This window comes from Danio rerio, chromosome 17, assembly GCF_052040795.2.
Source record: "Danio rerio strain M-AB ecotype USA chromosome 17, GRCz13ab, whole genome shotgun sequence".
Taxonomy (NCBI): domain Eukaryota; kingdom Metazoa; phylum Chordata; class Actinopteri; order Cypriniformes; family Danionidae; genus Danio; species Danio rerio.
In genome coordinates, this window is record NC_141037.1 from 9,410,001 (window position 1) to 9,433,794 (window position 23,794).

Below are 23,794 nucleotides of genomic sequence, written 5' to 3' on the forward strand. Positions count from 1 at the left end.
TTTTTCTTTGTTTAAACAGCTGTAAGGCCACCAATTGCGTAAAGCAGCATCTGTAAATCTGACAATTGATGGTGTCAACCTTGTGATCCAAAGTAGCTTAAAAAATCTTGGTGCTATCTTTGATGACACCCTATCATTTAAGCCTTTCATACAGAACACTGTTAAGACATCGTTCTTTCATCTTAGGAATGTTGCACTTGTCTGACCCTTGTTGCTCTTTTCTGTTGATAAAAGTTTGATTACTTCTTTAGTTTATTTTAGGAATTGACTATTGCAGTGCTCTCCTTGCTGGTGTCTCCATATGATCTCTAAAGGATTGCAATATCTGCAGAATTCAGCAGCTACAATTTTACAGTTTGTCGCTTTGGTGCATTTATCACAACACTATTTACATTTGCACAACAGTTAATGCATTTCTCAAAACAATTAGTACAAACTGCAAAATCTAGTTAATAACCTGCAAAAGTGCATCACAAGCTCAAAATGGGTAGCTCATTACTCAAAAGAAAGTAGTGATGTCAATGAAAATGTCAGTGTCATCATGATGAAAAGTCCTGACACCATTGTTTGAACAAGATAGTCAAATGGCTTTGTCCTGTTTTCATTATGACGGTTTACTCTGTACATTTATTCCATTAAAAAAAAGTCAGATTTTGGTGACACTTCCTGAAAATGCTCAAGACAGCACCATATACTATTTGCACAGCCATTTGAAAACTACAGTAAAGTTAGACATCACTGCATTTAGTGAGGTATCTGAGTACAAGACACTGAATATGTATGTTTCACATTTTTACTGCATATGCTCTTTGCCATTCTAATGTATTCACAGCATTGTGCAAAAGAATAAACTCACCCTTATTTACAACAGACATAAACGTCCTGTGTATAGAGCTGGGCACAACTGTAAACAATATTGCAGTACATATTGGAACTGAGCCTACTACACACACAGGACTGTAATTCATTCATCAAATTGTTCAATTTAGAAGAGATTTTCAGGTTTAAATGTTTTATAAAATTAGCTTGACAGATTTTGACAACTAGTTCAACATTTTTGTATGTAATGACTCAAGTAATGAAATGAGGAATATTAATTTTATATGGGATGACTATTCAGCACAGGTTTACAGGTTTAGTTAATTTCGACTGACATGACATAAGCAGATGATAATGTTATAAGATAGCAGAGAGTTGTATGAAAGCAATTTTTGCTTGGCCAAAAGCATTTGCAATGTGTTGGAAGGAATGAGAAGCTGCTACTAGGATGTACACAAATGACTAATTGTTTTGAGAAATACATGAACTGTTGTGCAAATGTAAATAGTGTGAGAAATGCACCAAACTGACTAATAAAAACTGTAAATGGGGAGAGGATGAGCATATTACCAACATTGGAGAAGTTGCACTGGCTGCTTGTGAAGTATCACAGAGATTTAAAAATTGTATTACTAACTTATAAAGCTTATATATCTTGCTGATCCTTTAACACCCTTCATGACTACTAAACATTATGATCTTTTCAGTATGGTCTGATAGTTGATCCTAAAACTCGCTTTTTGGTATTATTCCTTCAGTTGACATTAGGAAGGAAAAGTCACTTGCTATTTTTTTAACATTTTGACTTAAAACCTTCTTGTTTATGGGATCACTTTTAATTAATCTGTCTTCTATTATCTGTTTGTATCTTGTATCGTATGTTGTTTTGATTTCTAAGTAAAGCGCTATGATAAAGTCACTTTTAAAGGTCCTTTAAAATTTTTGTAATTTTGGATGAATGGACGGATAGATTCTATTATTATAGACAGACAGATAGTTGGATGAATGGATGGATAGATAGAAAGATTATTAGATATATTAGAGATATATTATGACAGACAGACAGACAGACAGACAGATAGATAGATAGATAGATAGATAGATAGATAGATAGATAGATAGATAGATAGATAGATAGATAGATAGATAGATAGATAGATAGATAGATAGATAAATAGATAGATAGATAGATAGATAGATAGATAGATAGATAGATAGATAGATAGATAGATAGATAGATAGATAGATACATTATTATAGATGGATGGATGGATGGATGGATGGATGGATAGATAATTTCATTTATTAAAGATTTATTATTATTGATAGATAGATGGATGGGTGGATGGATGGATTATTTCATAAATTGTATAGATAGATAGATAGATAGATAGATAGATAGATAGATAGATAGATAGATAGATAGATAGATAGATAGATAGATAGATAGATAGATAGATAGATAGATAGATAGATAGATAGATAGATAAATAATATTATTATTGTTATTATATGTTATTATATTATATTAATAACACAAAAAACTCTCAAACTGAAAGTGTGAACACATGTGACCTATACAGTCTTCTCCACCCCCTCCTGTCCACCCCACACACCCCACCCCACCCCCATCCGTACATTCCCTGCTTCAGCAAAACAGCTGTTAAAGACCTGTGTGTTTATGCAGATTTGTCTACATATAGGCCTACAGTGTGTACTTGTGCGTGCATATTTATGTTTCTAAGTGAACGTGTTTACATTAGTGTCTGTATTTTGGGTATTTTTAAAGTGTGTCCAACTGTCTCCATGTGTTTATATATGCGTGTTTGTTTGTGTGTATTTTTGTTTCTTATTTAGATATATAATTTATTTACTGTGTTTGAGAAACTGCTTGTGTGTATGCATTTTGTCTGTGTGAATATGTTTATGTTCATAGACTGTGCGTATGTGTGTGTGCGTGCGCGTGTGCGTATGTGTGTGTGCGCGTGTGTCCAGTCGCCATGTTTCTCCTCGTCATTCCTGAAAGCTGAAACAGACTCAGTTGCGGCGGGCAGATGAGAGGGAATCACCCCGTCACCCCTCATCCACACCTCCATCCTCCTCTTCATCTTCACCCCATCATCTTCTTCATCCTCTGACGGACTTCATCCCGTGGGCAGGACATACTTTTTGAGGAATTATACATGGGGAAAAGACTGTGGAAAACTAAGCCACACTCAATCGGTGCCTTTGGAGAACTTCGCTAAACTCACTTTTCGAGGATATTAACGTATTTTATCCACCTCTTCCACACAGATATCCTACAAATATCACACTTGGGGGCGTGTCATGTTATTTCCGATGGTAATGGTGTGAATTCTCTTTGAGGACGAGCTAAAATCGTTAGCCTGCTAGCCGAACGTCTTTATTAGCTGGATCATTAGCACCAGTAATTTTAACCAGTTAAAGTTGAACAAACTGAAGGCATTTCAAAGTTGAAATACTTGACATGGTTTGGCACTCGCGTGTGTTATTATAAATACACGATTTTTTGTGTTTATATTTGAGAAAAACACTTCAGATGCATTGTGTCGAGAGAATGTTGTTAGCGCGTTAGCTCGAGTGGCTAGATAAAGGCACTTAAATATCTGTACATTTATATTTACGGAAGGCAAGATATCATTTACATTTTCACCCAAAAGTGCGAGAACTTTTTAGGATAAATGACTTAATTTGCAATTTTCCCATTTATTGGCTGGTATGTTGATCTTTCACTGAGTACATTAGAAAATGTAACGTTAATGTTAGTGAGAAGTTTTATTTGTGTATGAAATTACAAATATTTACTTGACTGCAGTCTTGAGACTGCATTTTACTGTGATGATGGGAGGGTTATGTTTATAGTCCTCTGCAGACCCCTTCAAAGAGTATTCACATCTATTTTTTAAAGAATAGTACACTACATTTTTGGACTGGCACTAGTTTTGAACCATGTCTGGGGAAGTGCGTTTGAAAAAGCTGGAAAAACTGATCCTGGATGGTCCTGTCCAGGCTAATGGACAGTGTTTTAGTGTGGAAAGTCTTCTGGATGTTCTCATCTGCATTTATGATGAGTGCACCAACTCCCCACTGAGAAGAGAGAAAAATGTTGCTGAGTTTTTGGAATGGGGTGAGTATGCTGTTTTAAATGTGCATATATCTTAAAATCAATGTATGTCTTATATTAGGGGTGCCCAAACTCGGTCCTGGAGGGCCTGTGTCCTACATGGTTTAGCTCCAACTTCTTTCAGCAAACCTGTCTGGAAGTTTCTAGTATAGCTAGAAACAGCATGATTAGCTGGTTCTGATGTGTTTAATTAGGGCTGGAACTAAAATATGCAGGACACCGGCCTTCCTGGATTGAGTTTGGGCACCCCTGTCTTATATCAACCATGGCAAAATGTCAAGCACACTATTTTGAAGCAATGCATTCCATGCTAAACCTCCAATATTCCAATGCAATTCACTTGTTTTTATATTACAGTTTTTCTCCATTGGTTTGGTTCATTTCTTGAAACAGAAATTACATTCTCAAAACAACAAGGACAAACCTTTAAATTACTTGCCAATTGTTCACAACAGAATTGAATTTCTCATTCATTCAACCAAATTGCAAATGTCTTAAGTACATCTTTGCAAATGGTTAAGTACAGATAGCCTACATTTAGCACACTTTCCAAGTGAATAGATCTTGTTGATCTAAACTGATTGTCAATTTTCAGTCTAATGGTTGTTCTCTCTAAAAATTGTCAGCTTCGTTTCATAGTAAATGTCATTACATGCACAATAGCCTGTTCAATTGTCAAAATTAGTCAAGACCATAATATCATGAATACTATACAGTAGGTGAATCCTTGCAGTAGGTGAATACAGTATATATATATGGTGAATTCACCATACAGTAGGTGAATTTATTACAGCTATTTATTCTTTTTGCTCTGATATATGGAAAGTACTTTGTGTGTGATTGATCATTAAATAAAAAGGAGTTACCATTTCCTTGGCAGCATGAGTGCAATGTGTGACGTCAAACCTTGGAGACTACTCTTACCATCAAGTCCTATTTCTTGTTTTCAGTTTTCTACACAATTGTTTTCTGTTAGCTAGACAAAAACAGTACAGGAACCGTTGTCAATGAAGGACTGGGCTAAGACTGTAAGGTGGACATGAGGGATATTTTAGTGGTCCTTTGCCATAATGACAAAACATCTAAACATTTTGACTCGCAGTGCTTACACAATACTAAAGGGACAAAGCATTTTGGGGGCACTGACTGTTTAAATGAGAAGGAAATTTAGTTTTGGTATGAGTGAACTGTTTTGGGAAGGGTATGCGCTTTTGCAAGTGAGCTATTCACCTTATTCTCCGCCGACGAGCGGGCGCTGCCATTTGAATCTTTTTGGCTTGAGACTTCCGGTCTCATTCACTTCCATTCATTTGTTGACGTTAAAAACTGCTCTTTACGCTGCTTGATGTTGCAATTTGATATTTTCTTATTATATTATTCTACTTGGTCTGTATAGTCATGCAAACATTTGTTTGTAGAGCAAGTAGTTTGACCGTTTTCTGCCGTTTATTAGTCCTAGTCATTTCTCCCATAGGCGACTGAATCGGAAGTTCTAAGACAATCGCGAAAACAGTCGCACTTCCGCATTTTAGAATAAGGTCAATAGTGTTGTGCTAAACTGTAACACTGTTTTGCCAAATGATCTTAGAATTTTGAGAATCTAATTTCTCTTTCAAGAAAAGAGTCAAACCAATGGAGAAAAACTGTAAATGCATGTTATTTATGTTTGAAGCATCCTAAGTCATTGCATTCATAGATTCAATTTGCTTTAGTGTAGTTGATTAGATATTAAAGCCCCTGAGTAATTCCAGCATTATGGATGTGACATTTGAAGTAAAAAAACTCAAAACATAAATTCACATAGAAAGTATATGTTAACATTATATTGAAACATCAGTTTATATTTTCCAGAACAACTGACCACAGAGTTAAGGGACCAGAAAAATGTCAATCTGTAGACATGTTTTGTACTTTAAATGAGGAAAATAAACATGCGTTATGGATGTGACCAAAAAAAAGTCTGCGGGTTTACAGTCCACCACATACTTTGTAGAAATTCTGTGAATTAAACTGCACAATCCAAAAGAAACAATAATAAGCAAAAGGATAAGAGTTGGCTCTTTATAAAACAACAATGATTGTGTTTATTTTATTTAATATTTTCACATTTATGAGGAAAAAATGTCGCTATGGATGTGACGGATTTGAAATTGCCACTTGTCTGACTTTGGTAAATCAAATATAGTTTGAAAACATTGACCAATGCATTGTTGAGTATTTCTAAAGTACTGTAAAATACTTGCTCATCCAAAAAACCCAGAAACGGTTTACGTATTTTAGTGAAAACGTAATTTTTTTCATGACAAGGTTTACATTTGCACGGAATTGCTCCCCTATAAATAAGGAAGTTCATGCAGAAAACATATTTAAGCCATATTTGGCAGGCCTAAATCATAGGTGTGTGTGTGTGTGTGTGTGTGCGTGTGTGTGTGCAGCCCTGGAAAAGTCAAGTAGCAACATGCTGTTAAATTCTGAGCCATCATACCGGCAGGCTGAGCTGTATATCATAGAGCACACAATTGAAGAGTACAACACTTTATTGGACTTTTACTTGTTTAGTGTCAAATGATTTTAGTTTAATACTAGAGATGGGTGTGTTTTATGTCTTAAAGTGTTTGTTGAAAAGAAATCAGCTCTATGGCAGAGTGTTCTGACAATGAAGATTGCATTATTCAGTCTTGGTAATTGATCAAACCGGTTCCCTATAGGAAAGACTAGTGCATGAATAAGGCGGGAAAAAAGACCTCTGGGCCATATGGTGTCATTTTCTATATGAATAACACTGCTGATCATATGAAATATGAATTCTCCTCTTTTTGTGTTATATACAAAGCATTTCTTCAACATGACGTGGATGTTTGTGGGGGTTAAAGTTGTAAATGCTTTAATAATAACTCTTGGGAAGTATTGTGAGGGTGCAGTCATGTGAGTTAAGTGTGGCTAAACATACACAGTGTGGTGGGTAAATTGTCAGAATGGGTTTAGTCACGGGCCTCCTGACCCAGCTTAACTAATGAAAATGACTTTAAACTTGTTACGTTTCTGAGTTAAGCAGGAAGTGAATGGAGCGCTACATTACATTCTAGCGTGAATGAACATAGTGTGCCGTTTGTTTGTTTATTTTGTGGCGTGACTTGCAGCTAGCCTGAATGATCTGAATTGTAAACATTCCTTCCTTGGAAACAGAAGTCATCATGCACACAGTATAGACTGAGCAAGTGTGGACCAGCTTGAGAATAATAAACACTCTACAACAAAGGTTCCCAGACAAATCACATGCCTATAACCCCCAAAATATTAATGCCAGTGACTCGCAACCCCCATTATCCTTGTAAAGTAGTTATAATTATACAAATATTGCATGCAACGGCATGCACACACCACAAACAGCATATTGACTACACAAGATAATGAAAGTCTAACAACCATTAGATTTTTTTAGAGTAATATAAGGCTGCAACTACTGATTATTTTAATAATCGACTAATCTGGCAATTTTTTTCGATTAATCGATGAATCAGATTAAAAAAACAACAACAAAAGCATTAATTTCTAACCCTTTATTAAAAAACAGAGCTCTTTAGAAAGTGCACAAACATGTTGTCCTTGAACATCCCTAAGCTGTTTTAATAATAATAATAATAATAATAATAATAATTAAATAAAAAAACAAACCTGGTAGTTTTGGCCTATCCAATCCAAATTTCTAAAATCTTAATCAAGATACATACTAGACACATGAAATAGCATAAGAAATGATTGTTTGCTTAAAACAAGCAAAATTATTTGCCAATGGGATATGATAAATAATCTTAATGAGATATGATCTCAAACAGAAGTTTTAAGGATCATTTAATTTCTCATGCCATTTTTCATGTCTAGTAATCTTAATTTAAGATTTGTAGATATTTGGGCAGGAAATGAGATGAAATGACTATGTAAGAAAAGCCTTTTTGCAGTGTAGCTATACATGACAACAGATGGAAAAATGAATAATCCAAAAAAGGCGAGTGAATAAAAGCGTGTCTTTAGTCTTGCAATGCAATTCAAATTTACATTAACGTGTAAGTGAGTGTTTTTGTTGTTTAAAAGACGTATGAAGGATCTTGATTGAACTTTATTGTTACTTTCACTATGTTATGTGTATCTGATGTGAATAATACACATTAGCAAATTATATTTGAATGGATTGTTGGACTTCTATAGACTTTCTTGTGTGTTTTACAAACTCTAAATGTTTTGTTTTACTAGTACTTGTGTGTATTTACATGTCCAAAACATAAAATAAGCATTGGGTGGTTAAAAACACTGCATAATTGTGATAATATGACGCGTCTTTTTCTGGCTCAGCGCCAGCCAACGCACCAAAGTCTAGTTGGATTTTTTTTCACGTCATGCTTGTTAAGCTGGATAACGAGTTAACACCAACACCAGGGACATAACACTCCTCACATCAAAACGGAACAAAAGTAGGATTCTGTAGTGATTTACCCTGCTGTTGCTTCCTTCATCCTCATCAAAGACTCCAACATGTTTGCGTTTCAGGTGCGGGATCATTGCCGTAGTGCTCCCGTCATCACTTTTGCATATTTGGCCGTTAACGCACTTTTTTTTTTGTTGTTGTTTATTTAGTGTGAAATGCTCCCACACAGGGTCGCATAGATTTCTCTGCCTTTACCATGTAAAATTGTCTGTTTTTATTCCTTTTTCTGGGAAAGTTTAGCATGATGTTATTGCTTTGTCATTAATTTGTCGCTAATGGCTTATTTTCATGCTTTTTTATGCAACTATTAACTATTTTGTTAGTTACAAGTAAAATATAGTAATTCTAATAGTTTGATCCATTTGATTAGATTTTTAGAAATCACCAAGCATCTGTCAGGCTAGTTTCATTATTGTGTTCCACATGTCGTCTTTCATCAGCCTCATGTAAAAACGTCTTTACTCAATCCATCATGTAGAATCGCGATTGGTCGTTGGTGTAAGAGCACTCTGATGAGCTGTTTAGCTACAAATCAGAGCATTTAAACGAAAACTGAATTGCCGAAACTTTGCAAATCAAGAGAGAACACAATGAAACTGGTTGTCGTTTTGTCACATTAGTTAAACATTTGCAAACGATGTAGATTATCACACAAATTTTCACAAGCGAATCCCTCTGTGGTGAGCGAGAAGCACTGTGAAAATGGTACGTTAACACTGCTTTGTTTACAGTTTGTATGTGTGCAACACTAGTTTTGGTTTCTCTGTGGAACGATGATACAGATACTGGACACCTCCAAATGATGCTAAAAGAGTCACATACTGTATTTACAAGGTATAATTCACCCAAAAATGTCATTTTTGTCTTTATATAATGACTTATTCGCGGCCGGGAAATCAGACGTGACGTGAGCTGCTGACTGTACCGGCGCGCACCCTACTTAATGATAGACGCACGTGCATCTACACCTGCATAGGCTGTGAGTAACAGCTGATAAAGTTGTAAATAATATTCAGTTTGTGGCACAGAGTGATTGTTTGAGAGCCGTGCGCAAAGTATGAACAGCACATAGCAGTGAAAATGAAACCGTAAGTGTGCACAACATTTAAATAATGATATCGCATTTTAGAGTTATGACTGCGACAAGCATTTGATATGTTTTTCTTTCATAGTGAACACACAGTTGTGCATGAAAATAAATGTTTACAGTGTCAGTGTAGCTACTCTAGCCTATATAATGTTGATTTTACCAGTGAATTAAATGGTCTAATAATGTTCTCAATGACAGATTGCAAGCATAGGCTTATATCTCAAACATAATTCATTCATTCATTTTCTTGTTGGATTAGTCCATTTATTAATCCGGGGACGCCACAGTGGAATGAACCGCCAACTTATCCAGCAAATTTTTACGCAGCGGATGCCCATCCAGCCGCAGCCCATCTCTGGGAAACATCCACACACACACACACACACACACACACACACACACACACACACACTCTCATACACTACGGATTCACCTGTACCACATGTCTTTGGACTGTGGGGGAAACCGGAGCACCCGGAGGAAACCCACGCGAAGGCAGGGAGAACATGCAAACTCCACACAAAAACACCAACTGAGCCGAGGTTCGAACTAGCGACCTTCTTGCTGTGAGGCGACAGCACTACCTACTGCGCCATTGCCTCGCCCAAACATAATTCAACATCAGAATTCTTATAAGTAGAACATAATTATTTATAGAAACCAGTAGACCTACACATAATATTAATAGTCGTTTTACAATCTGTTTGAGAAAAAACAATAATAATAGCCGACTCATATTAACCTTTATTTTACATCTACAGAATCGTGAGAGAATCGTGATCTTTATTTTAAACAAAAAAATCGCGATTCTCATTTTAGCCAGAATCGTGCAGCTCTAACCTGGTATTAAGATGCAGTTTCGTCAATCCGATCACAAGTGGACAATGCTAAGTACAGGTGTAAGGGGGGTCTGAAATGTTGTGAGGTTGTCCATTTTTGACCACAATGAGAGGTGGTTGAAAAGCGCATTCAATCAGATTGCTTTAATAGTGTGAATGCACATGTGGAGGAATGTTTTGGAACAGACTCTAAATACCATCCTCTGTCCGCCTACTGACTGGACACATCATTGTGTGACGTAGGGCTGTCACGATACTGGAATTCGATACCAATGGTCCCTTTTCACAAGACTATTGGGACGCATTTAACGGTCATTAGCATCTTAAATCCTGAAGTTTTTTATATTTACATAAAAAAAATGTATGAACATTTATATGCATTTATGTATGTATTACATCATCTTTGCTAGAAATTACAAAAAACGAATTGCTGCTTGTGTGAGGTGTTTCTAATGCAGTGTCTATGGGACAGGACAGTAAATTTGACGTTATTCTCTTCTTTGGTTGCCGTCATCAGTCTCACACAATTTTTTTTTTTTACTTTTTCTGAAAGTCTTTATAACATCATCGTGGTGTTTTTCTTTTATTATTTGCACAAATAAGTTTGTAAAAAATTGTTTATTGTATTCTTTTATTCACTGCGCTCTTAGTTTTCCCAACTATGACAACTTCTGCTACTGAGAAACCCGGAAATGTGAAAAGCACAGATAAAGGGACACTGGAGCATTTCGATGTCACATCGATCAGCTGGTTTGTCTATAAGCTGACATACGAGCGATCTGCTGATGAATCGTGACTTTAAAACGCTCCAGTGTCCTTATATCTGTGGTTACACTCTGTAAACAATGGTGAGTTTGGTGAACTGATGACCTTCACAGCCAATCACAGTCATTTCTGTTGATTACGTGAAAGCAATGACAAATCAGAACATGCACAACAGCGCTTAAATGTTAGCATGAAATGGATGTCTTTAAAATTTCAGTATCGTGACAACCCTAGTGTGATGTGTCGCTGGGCATCAGTTAACTTACAGAGCAAAATATTGTTCCCATCAGTCTTGACTTCTGGGACGAGTCTTTAAAGTTTGGCGGGGTTTGAATAGGGTTGGGCTGATTGATGATGCCATCTCCGATGACCAATAAACAACACGAAGCTGAGCCAGCGTCGCCGATTCTCCGCCCCGTCGCCAACCCACTTGCGAAAAATACAGACTTAAGCCCTGTTTACACTAAGCTTAGTTACTTTCCAGATTTGTTTTTCATCAATTCTTTAGGTAAAATGTTGATGTAATGCAGAGGTGGGTAAACTACGGCCCGCGGGCCATATACTGCCCGCTGAACACTTTCATCCGGCCCGCGAGGAAGTTTTTAAAATGCTGCTTCTGAGTAACAGTTTGGTTCAGAATTAGTAAATTAATGATGCAATTACAAGTGAACACCATGTGATGGCAGTATTGCACGCGGTACAGTTAGCGCAACCTGTAGAATTAAAACAAACTCTCGGATATTAAAATGCACTCGACCGTTAATGACTAAATGAGTCAGGCAAAAAAATGTTGACTCTGAATGACGTGTGTTTAAGGAAGAATGGACAACAAAATATTTCTTCACCAGTATCGGACAGATAGCGCTATGTCTAATACGCCAAGAAAGTATTGCTGTTTTTAAAGACTGCAACCTGATCACAGGTTGATCACACCGAACATGCTCTATGCTTTAAGAGGCGCCTCTTTTGAAGGGTGTACTAACTGCTGCTAGGGTTTTGCGCGCTGTATATGCGCCCTGCGCGCCTTGCGTTTTAACCGCCTGCTGCGCCTCGCGTTTTTGCCGTAGCAGACTCCAGACTTTGACACCCTTGCAAACAGAGGGGACCAGGCTCATTGTTCACATTAACACACTCATAATAACATGACTTGGAATAACGAAGACTAAGATTCTTCTTCCGTTTTATCTCATAGTTTTATGATTGATATGAGCATATTTATAAAAGCTCAAGTGAGATTGTTGTACATTTGACTCAAATTATATAATAATTGCTGGTTAAATGTGTTCATTTTTTGTCACAGAATATATTTTCCATGCAAACATCCACTTTAAAAAGATCTTTTATCAAAGATGTGTGGTTTCATCAAGTTTTATGATGATTGATCTCTATATTCTAAAAGCAGTGCAAATTAGATTATTGTAAATTTGACTGAATAGAAATTTTTAATAATTATTTTTAATGTGTTAATATGAGATTTTTTTTCTATCAGACAATATGTTTTCTATTCTCCACTGTAAAAATTATTTAATTATTATTATTATTATTATTATAATTATTATTATTATTATTATTATCATCATTATTATATTTAATAAGGGATTATTTTATTGTTTTATGATAATTGATAAGTAAATATAAATAGCAGTGCAAATTAATTTGACGTGTAAATATGATTTAATAATATAAAAAAAAAAATCTGTTTTGTGTTAATGTGACATGTTTCTGTCCGATATTACATTTTCCTTGCGGACTACCTCTATAAATGAAGGTTATTTTTTTGAAGGGTTTGAGATGTGGCCCTTCACTTGGTTTGCAAAATTTGATGTGGCCCACGGGTCTAAAAAGTTTGCCCACCACTGTTGAAATGAGTAGTTTCTTCAGATAATTGATTTATTCTGTAGTTGTAAAACTCATATTCTGAAAAACTGTGAACTATTCTCTTAATTTCATTAGGCTAATATGATCCTTTCAGCCACTGGTTGGTTGGAGATGATGCCAGGACAAGCTTGAACTCATGCCCAGATCATCAGCCAGATTTGTGTTATTGCTGTCAGGCTCCTGGGACGACCACATGTTTCAGATGGGATGCTTTAATTTAGTGTGTCTGGCAGTTGACAGTTTTAGAGATGGTACCTGTGACATTCTTCATACCTTATGTCATGGTTTGATTTATGAAGGTTAGGTGGGAAATGTTGTAATGTTACCGTTGGTCTTTCAAAGTCTATTTTATGCTGTTCTGTTATACAAAATATATGGTTTGGTGTTTTAGTTTTGAAGTCACAGTTTGTATGATTTTAGTAAAGCAGGGAGGAAAAACAAAACACAAAATGTATTTTATCTTTTTTTTTTATAAGATCAGTGGATTCATCAGCAAATTGCTCGTATATCAGCTAATAAACAAACCAGCTAATCTTCGTGGCTTTAAAACGCTCCAGTGTCCCTGTGTCTGTTGTTACAATCAGTAAACAGCAGTTCGGTGAACTGACGACCTTCACTGCCAATCACAGTAATTTCTGGTGAGCATGTGACCACAATGGCAAATCATCGCTGTTTCAGAACGCACTCAAATGTTTGCGGGAAATGGATGTTTTTAAAATTTCAGTATCAATTGGTACCAAATTCCAGTATCGTGAAAACACTACTATAGAGTCTGTGTAATGTGTTACAACAATACATTTCCGGCATTTATAATTAGAGTTGGATACCAAAACCCCATTGTTACCGTTATGCACCGGACCAAATCAGAATATGAAATTCAGTGCCTAATTTCGGTGCCACTGATGCTGCGACAAGGAGAAGCTTCAAGTGGTGCATCAAAGGCACACATAGGTATGCGTTGTCACACCATCTCTAAACATTTAATTCCAAACAATTTTAAGAGGTACGGACACTGTCGACGATGTTAGGTGTTTGTTCTTGTTGCTTAGATAAAGAAGGCTAAGCACGCAGTACAGCGCATTTGGTGAGCTACTTCCCTATTTAACATGTCTGATCGCGTACTTCAAATTTCCTTCAAAAATCCTTCTAAAGTGTGGCTATATTTTACAAGCAAGGATTCTGACAGACCAACGTGCAGCAGATGCTTTACAAAAGTTGTGTGTAGGAGGGGGACACATGTTAAACTTGAAACATTTGAGGCAGCATGGAATCAACTTAAAGGCAGAGGAATGGGCTGTCTTTGACAGCTTGACACATAATCTGGCACTTTCACTGAGTATGTTTAGATGGACACCAATACTCCGATTTTAATATGATTAAGACAATACTCTGATTATAAATCTACCATGTAAACAGTGATTTTTAATTAAAGCATCTTTTTTGTGATGCTGTATAACAATAATTCATATTTTTACAGTACTGTTGCGGTTGGGTTTAGGGTGGGGATGGGGGTAGATGCTAAAAAAATACAATTCATTGGGTAATTTAATAAATAACATAATACTCGGTACAACTACTGTCAAGGAAACGTTGGACAGCACGGTGACGCAGTGACGTTAAACGATCTACGTGCTGTAGCATGTAAAATGGAGTCATAAAAGTAACATTTAAAAAATAACTCGTATACACAACCTAATTATTTTACTGTCTTATTCAGGTTAAGGCAAATTGTTAGATTAATGATGTCCATGTATACGCATTCACAAAGTTCATTCATTCATTCATTTTCTTGTCGGCTTAGTCTCTTTATTAATCTGGGGTTGCAACAGCGGAATGAACCGCCAACTTATCTAGCAAGTTTTTACGCAGCGGATGCCTTCCAGCCATAACCCATCTCTGGGAAAATCACAAAATTCAAATATATAAAATATGAATTGATGTTAACTTTTTAATTGTATTGTTCAAGGCGATGCAGTGGGGCTGTAGGTAGTGCTGTCTTCTCACAGTGAGAAGGTCACTGATTCGAGCATCGACTGGGTCAGTTGCCGTTTCCCTGCGTTCGCGTGGGTTTCCTCCGGATGCTCCGATTTCCCCCACAGTCCAAAGACATGCGGTACAGGTGAATTGGGTAGGCTCGAGTGTGTATGGATGTTTCCCAAAAATTGGTTGCAGCTGGAAGGGCATCCGCTGTGTAAAACTTATGCTGGATAAGTTGGCGGTTCATTCCGCTGTGGTGACCCCAGATTAATAAAGGGACTAAGCCGAAAAGAAAATTAATATATTGTTCAGTAAAAATTTTAGAAAATCTGATAAGGTTACATATTTTTTATCAAATAATTTTGTGACTCAAAAGTATCGGTTCAGACATCGATACCATTTTAAAAGTATCGATTTAGCACCGGTATCGAAATAACCTCCAACGAGACCCAACTTTATTTATAATGTGTTTCGAAATCGAAATTCTCTTTACCTAGACTTTGATTCAGCATTTCATTGTACTTTTTTGTAAAGTAAGTTTTATCGAACACAAATATTCCACAAAGAATTAGCTATTTTCATTTTATCGTACTTTTAAATGCATTGACTAATTAGCACTTAGTGTGCCGATTTCACACTCTTTCCACTTTTCCTGCTGACCTAAAAAAGGCTTGTACACTTTTTATTTTAAGGCAAATGTAGGAATGTGCAAGTCACAGATGTCATCCAGGCCCAACTGTTTAAAAGGAAAAGCTGATTCGGTGACTAACAACTACCCTCTGGTATTTGAAGAAGTCCCCTGTATAGTGTGTTTCTCCAGACAGCTGGTTTAAATTGACAAGCAGGGTGGTTTTATGTGACTGTCCTGTCACCAACCAACATCTTCTGCTCTTTTAGTATTCGGCCTTTCGAATGTTTATTTATGCAGTTTGGGTTTGCTGTCAGGTAAAACCGGTCTCATATTTTGGGATTAGCTTTGCATTAACTTTGGGAGGTTTCTCGAATTGAAAGGTTAAATCCTTCTCATCATGAGCTTTCCCTTTATATTCGCCCCTTATTTGTATCTGAATTACAGCAAGTCGGCGCATGTTAAGGAGTGTTATGCTCTGTGATTGGCAAGACCAATATGATTTTAGGGATGAAATTAATCTTGTTTTCTGTCCTGAAAGGATTGGGTTTTGGACCAGACTTGTTCCTCCATTGTTATTTGCTCTCTCACAGATGAGCATGATGGCCAAAGTGTAAAAGCTATCAGTTGTTTACGGTGTTAAAATCTGTTGCCTAACTGATTTCAGAAATTCTGATTAGAAGCTTATGTTTGCAGATCATGTTATTTTTGTCTTCTTTAACGTAACCTAATATTTTGTTTGTTTCTGCTTGAGATGAAAACCTTATCCCAATACATTCACATGCTTAACTGATATGTTTTTAACATAATCATGCTGTGATTTTGGCCAGGAGAGATTGTTAACTAGCTTTGCACATTTTATTTCATTTAGACTTGTTTTTAAGTTTATTTATAACTTTTTCTACTAGTTTTTAATTTGTATATGCACATTTTGCAAACGCCAAGGTGCACACAAGTTTTAAAAATGCTCATAAAAACATATGCGCATAACTGAGTAGGATAGTTTATTCAATAAGAAAAGATGCGCATAAACTATGATGGAAACACTTTTACCAAGAAAATTCCAATATGCGCATTAAAAAAAGTCATGTGATTTAGTTATAAGACATCATGTGTTGATAAAAATGTGTGTGATTGGACAAACCAGCTGGCTGAGCACTTTGTAAAACATCTGAAATGTTGTTTTTGATATTTTAAAACGTCGTAACCTTTTCAGTGTTAGTGTTATTATATTTTTAATTACCTCCTGAATTAATCCTACAATTTTTTTAAATAGTTTTTTGTGATGTAATCTTTTTACAGAATTTTCCACTATATTTTTCATTCATTCATTTTCTTGTCACCTTGTCCCTTTATTAATCAGGGGTCGCCACAGCGGAATGAACCGCCAACTTATCCAGCAAGTTTTTACGCAGTTCTTCCAGCCGCAACCCATCTCTGGGAAACACTATATTTTTAAGTCTTGTTTTTTTTTCCTTTGTAGTTTTGCTGGAATAAAAATGTATATATTACGGATGGACGATATATCGGTGGCCATATCAATATCGGCCGATAAATGCTATTTTTAATATTAGTGTTATCGGTCTGACATCAATATTAGGCCGATCTCTTTAAACCGATAGATTAAGTACTTATCTGCATGTCTCATTCATACATGGGTCGACCTTGTTCAGACTTGTCCGGTGCACCATAACTGAGCTTCCTCACATTGTTTATTTCTTCAAAGTTTGTACTTTTTTTGTGTGGTATTGCTGTGTGTTAATATCCCAGTTATTAACCATATTTCTTATCTTTGTAGATGTTTGATAGAGTTTTATTGTGTATTTTGGTTTAAATTTCCTCAGGAAAAAATATTACGTGTAAACATTTGAGTAATTTTCCCAATTGACAACCGCTGCTCATTAACAAAATATAAACCGTTAACTGGTCAGATTAATATTAAATAAAAAAATGAATTGACGTGTCTATTTTGTGTCTGACACATTAAATTTAGCGTTTTAAAATACTGTTTAAATTTAAAGAGGTATCAGGTATCGGCCCAAAAATCTATATCTAAATATGTTTTTTATGGCTACAGAACAAACCAACGTTGTGTTCAATGACTTGCCTGTTTAACATAACTTGTCTAGTTAACCTAATTAACCAGTTAAGCATTTTTAAGGGGACCTATTATGCAAAAAATTACTTTTAAAAGGGTTTTAAACACAGTTGTGTGGCGTGTGTGAATATAGCCAGCCTCTAATGATAAAAAATATATACATTTTATTTTTTAATTATCACATTTTATAAAAACTGACTGCAGAAACACTTTGATTGACATTCTCCCTTCGTGCATGTCATTGGAGGGGAAAATCCCCGCCCATTAGTGACAATTTCTCTCATTAGCATAGACAGCCCTGAGTAAGAAGTAAGGATGTGCACAAGTATTCGATTAATCGTAAACTCATCAGGGATGATCGAGCATGAAATCGATGATTGATTGGCTCTAAAATAAATTTCATTCTGATTGGTTATGCTGGTATTTGGGCAGTAGTCTAATATTTGATTGGTTATGGCTGCAGGAAGTTGTAGTCTAGAGACTAGACTGGAGCGCAGATCAAGTATGGCTTCTAAAGCGTGCAGTGATGTCTGGCAACACTTAAAAACTTGCCGAAAAACAGTCAAGTGTAACATGTGCAGCACCACATTCATCTACAATTCCACAAGGAGTTTGATGCGTTACCATTTTGCACATAAATACAAAAAAGGAGATGATGCCGGTGTCACAACCAGCAGTCAGACGAGGATAAAAGAACTCATGTCCATACCTTTTGCTAATAAAGTTGGATATTCCAATCCATTTATTGTCTATTTTGTCAAAATTAAAAAAAGTAAACATCAAAACAATAATAAACCCGTTCTCACATTCATGATGTTCAAAAAGTTTGTTTGACCTTCTTCTAAACCTCTCAGCTCATCGTGAAGAGAGCATAAATACCATATTCCCTCTGTTATGGCACAAAAGAAAATTGCAACACATAAAAGGCTTAACAGTGATATTTAATTCATCTTGTCTCTTCCTAACGACTATTCTCTTTTTTTATTCTATCAGACGCGATTTAGCGGTACATCCTTTATAAATTGTCCGACGCGCACTGCTCTCTGGGGTTTTGTGCTCAAGCCATCCCATACTGACTGTCTGGAGCTCAGACGTGCGTATACTGCTGAAGCCCATGCCAGAGTGTGTGTGTGGTCACGTGATGAGCTGTTCAGAAATGCTTGGCAAAACACAGTTTGGATGTGGATTGTTAGAAAATAAATTAGAGCATACCATATACAACCTCAAGTGGCGCGAAAGAAAATTGCAACCCATAAATGGCTCCAACAGTGATATTTAATTCATCTTGTCTCTTCCTAACGACTTTTCGGTCTTTTGAATCTATCTGGTAAGGTGTCACAGTGTCAGCACACTGCTTCAATCTTTCGCTTTCAGGCTTGTACTTAGTAATTTTAGCGAAAACCTCAGATACTGTTGGTTGGTTTCTGTTGGTTGTGCACCTTTTTAACCAACCAAGTTTGTTGACGCCATTATAACGACACAGATCACTCTGCCTATTCATGACAGAGTCCCGTTGAAAAAATGATTGACAGGTGATAATTTGTGTGTAACTTATCTTTATTTATTTATGATTTGGTTATGGGTAAAACAAAGACCATGCGTTGAAACGGCAGGTTACAAATAATTAATTCGTTATAAAATAACTAGTTATTTATCAATAAATAATTCACCGCCACCTACAATAACAATGTCATCTTCCATCATGATGTTTTACATTAGACATTGTACAATGTCAAATTGGTCGACCTCGCCCAACCTTGTAAGAAAAATGCGCTATAACTACGGTTGCGTGGACATCGCCAACCATTGTTTCCTGAATCCTGTCATAGTTTTATCAACAACATTTTTAACAGGGCCTTAATTAAAATATTTAAAAAAGTGTATTGTTATTTAATTGTCGCTATGACGCACACCCCACCTCTTGCTTAAGCTCCACCCCCGATTAATCGAGTACTCGTTTCTCAAACCTGTGGATTAATCGAAATAACGAATGATCAGAAATACCCATGCCTTTCTGATTCTGCTGCTCTGCTAACACATAGGCATTTTAAGCTCCACCCCCTTTTTTATAAAAGCTGAAAGCACGATCTCATTTGAATTTAAAGCGACAGTCACCAAAACGGCACAATTTGGATCAAAACCTAACACGGGCAAAGTTATAAAACATTTGGGAAAGCATTTAAAAAAACAACTTCAATTTACAGGAGGCCTAATAATTTAGTCTTCAACTGTCTGTATATATCTCCATTTAAGTATATGAAATAACCACATGACATTAAACGAAAGCTAAAGAAGTCTTGACTATTTATGTTCCACCCAGTGTTTGTATTATGCAGACGTTTGACAGTGAAAATGCTCTTGATGTTGGAGTTGAGCAGAGCACAGCACACACTCACAAGTATATCTGAGCTCTTTCTGCAGTCTGGCTTTAAAGCGCTTCTTTCCCTCTATGGAAATGGTGTTTTAATGATCCTGCCAGTGTCTTTGCCTTTATATGGTCTCCGAGCGCGGGTCTCTTGGGTATGGCTGGAGATAGATGGTGTGGTTCATTTGATTTGCAGCTCTGTGTCCCCTTACGCTCCAGACTGTGACAGTGATATATACACAATGAGGTTTCCGCGTTCAGATCTGTAATGAACACTGAACCCTTATGTGTGCCGCAGTTGTTTTGGACACTTTGGAAACCATGTAGGTTCTTTTCGACCTTTAAACTGTGCTTTATAAATAGACTTTATACACCTTCCCTGTTTGATGTACCGGAGGCCGTGATGGCAGTTCCAGGTGGTCTGTTTTCCATCTGTTTCTAATGCCCTGTAAAAGGATGCCTGACAGGGTGGTAACATTCGATATTCACAGCATTGTTTACATGGATTCGCACTCATATCCTAAAAAGTTATGCATTTGGTATCGCACATCTGCAAGTCACTGGTTGTTCAATGTTGAGTCTAGATTATAGTTGACCAGGAGCCACAGTTCAGAACATGTGAGTTTTGTGGAGTCATTGCAGAGTTTAACCATAATGGAGTAAAAGTTCTGGAAGGCCGGTGTCCTGCATAGTTTATCTCCAGCTTCCTTCAACACACCTGCCTGGGATTTTCTTGTATACCTAGAACAAGCTTGATTAGCTGGTTCAAAAGTGTTTAATTGGGCTTGGAACTAATACCGTGGTCACTCTAGAGCAGGGCTATTCAATTAGTTTGTCATGGGGGCCGGTTCATGAAAAGCATCCCAAACAAGGGCCGGAGAGCTATGACTTGCTATATGAGTGATGACACAACAGCATATAAGAGCCCATATGCTGTATATTTTTGCTCCTTAAGACACCCATGTTGGCTTTTTATACTTTAAAATGTTAATATATTGTATTTTGAAAGTACATAATATTACTGCATTGTACAATAGACTTTTTTACAAACATTCAAATGTTGTATTTCATGTAGGCTTCTTCTACATTCAGACACATTCATATGTTTGAACTGCATAACAATTAGGGATGCAACAATTATAGATTTTGGTCGTACGATTATATAGCCTGAAGAATAATCATGGTTTATCACATCTAATGTAAATTCAAGCTTTATATTAAGTAAGCTATTTAGATTAACTGTTGTTGCCATCTGCATTCATGCATACATAATCATTTTAATAATAATTTGTCTAATATATCATTTGTTTACATTGCACTGAAAGGCATGCACAACTCTCACCGTGAGATGTTTTCTCCGCTGGCGCCTGCATATTGTCATATATTCTTACATTAGAAATAGCAAAGGGGAAAAGCAAATAGCAAAGGGGAAAAGGCATGATATGGGAACGGCCGCTGCTATAGTTAATCCTGTGTGTGTGCGTATTAGCCTTGGTGTTCTTCAAACTTAAAACTAGCGCACAGGCAACTTGGCATTTTGCAGCGGTTTCGTTTCGTTCCATGCAACAGAAATGCAGCTTAGAGAAGACTTTACGATTAATAAACTGTGACGAATTAAAGCGCAGTTAATAGTAAAATCGGTTAATCGTTGCATCCCTATTAGCGATATCAGAGCATTGTACCAATAGCCTTTTCTACAAACATGTTTTCGGCTGCCCGCACCACTCGCTTATGATGACTCACGCTCTGTGCATTCTTAAACTGCAGGTCGTGCTGTTATTGAACAGACACACGCTACTTCTTAACTATAGCGGCCGTTTGTCGACTGAACTAAATTTATTTTTGATGTCTTGGTCACACTGTTTGGAGGGCTGGAACAAAGTGCCTCAGGGGTCTGATTCGGCCTGTGGGCCGCCAATTGAATAGCCCTGCACTAGAGTTTGAGCTTGCAAAATTCTGTTGTGTGGCGCTGTGAAAAGCTGTGGGATTGAACAAGATGTTTAGAGATTTAAAGAATCAAGCGATCCATACTTTACATTTCTGTACAGAGAGGTCATGTTTTGATCTTTGATTGGTCTTGCGCAATTACGTGATGGTATTTTCAGTCTGTCACATTCACATGTGTATTAATGGAAGTCGATTGGGCGAAAAGTGCAGTGTGACAGTGGCTTTAACTATGCAGGACATTGGCCCTCCAAGACCGAGTTTGGTATACCATGGTTTGGAAAAGTCAAGGTTTTAAAACTGCCAATTTTTCTGTCTAACCATCCCTAAGGTATGTGTAGGTTTTTTTTTAATTTACATAAAAAAAAAAATTATGACAACAGTATCTTCAGCAGAAAAAATATCCAAAGATGCCATTTTAAATTGTAAAGAATTCTGTGTTTTCAAAATAAATAAAGACAGCAGAAGTCTGACATGCCGGAAATGTTTACTGTCCCAAAATATTATTAATCTTTCAAAAAATAAAATATATTGTTTCCAAAGGGAGAAAAAGTTTTAGTTTTTACCCAGAAATTTAAAAGGAATAAATTCTAGATTAATAATCACAGTACTGTGAAACCGTGATATTTTTATCCAAGGTTATTATACCGTCAGAATCTTATACCGGCCCATGCCTTCCCTGATCTAGATTTAAACTGTTGAGTTTTACAATTTTTAAATAGATTAATCTGATTTTTAGGTCTGGTGACAGAACATAAATCATTGAATCAGATTATAGCATCTCGTTGAATAAATATTACTTTTTAAAGCTTGATTTTTTTTTGTAGTATCATTGTGTGCTTAGACAGATAAAATATGATTTTTTTTTTTAATGAAAACTTTTTTCTAGGTCAACATGGCTAGGAACTGTACTCTTAAGGCTGAACACTTTTACGCACATGCACTTATTTATTTAACAACACAAATTAATAATTCAGTTTGCACGTAATATAGCTATACATAACATACAATATTGTACATAGTTATATTCTATACATGCATTTGTCAAATTATTATTTATTTAATTATTGTTGTTTTTGACCTGTCACTGAGGAAACTTGGTGCAATTTTAAACATACCTAGAAATAAGCTCTTTCAAATTCTCATTCAAATGGTTCTTGTTTTAAATGTGCCTGCAAAGATTAATTATATTGTTACCCAGAAAGCCATTGTATTTGGCGTCTTCTTGAAATTGTGGTTAGATGTGTAAAAGTATTTTTTTAGATAAAAAAAATAGAGAAAAAACGTTGCTCTCTGGAAAATCAAAAGAAAACCTGCAAATTAATTTTGATTGTCACTTGGTTTCTGTTTCAATCTGTCGCTGCTGTATTACCAGTGAATCCTCTTTGATCCAGATCCAGATTAAATGCCAGAAGTGTGCTGTCGAAACTGTACTTTTTTTTATTGTAGAGCATTTTTTTCCTCTGTAATCATGAATTGTTTGTTGCTAGAAAATTGTTGGATTGCAGTTTGGATGTGGGTTTTAAATGAGTTGCTTAAATGCATGATGTGAATATTTTATTGATTAGCCGTTGTGAGGTTAGTACCAACATCCAACCCAAAATTTTACCACAATGCTGGTGCACCACTGACCATAAACTATTGCTGCTCTTTGTCATTTACAGTGTGTTACTTATGTGTTTAGAACCTCATGCTATTTGCTAGTACAGAAACTGCACACTGTTGCCAAGCAATGACAGTAAATACACATTCTAGTCAGGTGA

At 36.3% G+C, this 23,794-nt stretch overlaps 1 protein-coding gene and 1 long non-coding RNA gene across 28 annotated transcripts in view; both read left to right on the plus strand.

Moving 5' to 3' along the window:
- The first annotated feature begins 2,819 nt into the window (after positions 1 to 2,819).
- cdc42bpaa (CDC42 binding protein kinase alpha (DMPK-like) a) overlaps positions 2,820 to 23,794 on the plus strand; it is a 165,583-nt gene continuing 144,608 nt past the window's right edge. For all 27 annotated transcript variants that reach the window (XM_087289731.1, XM_087289736.1, XM_087289744.1 and 24 more), the window contains exon 1: positions 2,820 to 3,967. In XM_087289731.1, the coding sequence (XP_087145857.1) occupies positions 3,790 to 3,967 (178 nt within the window). In that variant the 5' untranslated portion in view covers positions 2,820 to 3,789. The remainder of the gene's footprint in view (positions 3,968 to 23,794) is intronic.
- On the plus strand, positions 15,346 to 21,488 carry LOC147833012 (uncharacterized). The gene is made up of 2 exons (XR_015513032.1): positions 15,346 to 18,283; positions 18,331 to 21,488. It is a non-coding gene; the product is annotated as an uncharacterized LOC147833012 (long non-coding RNA).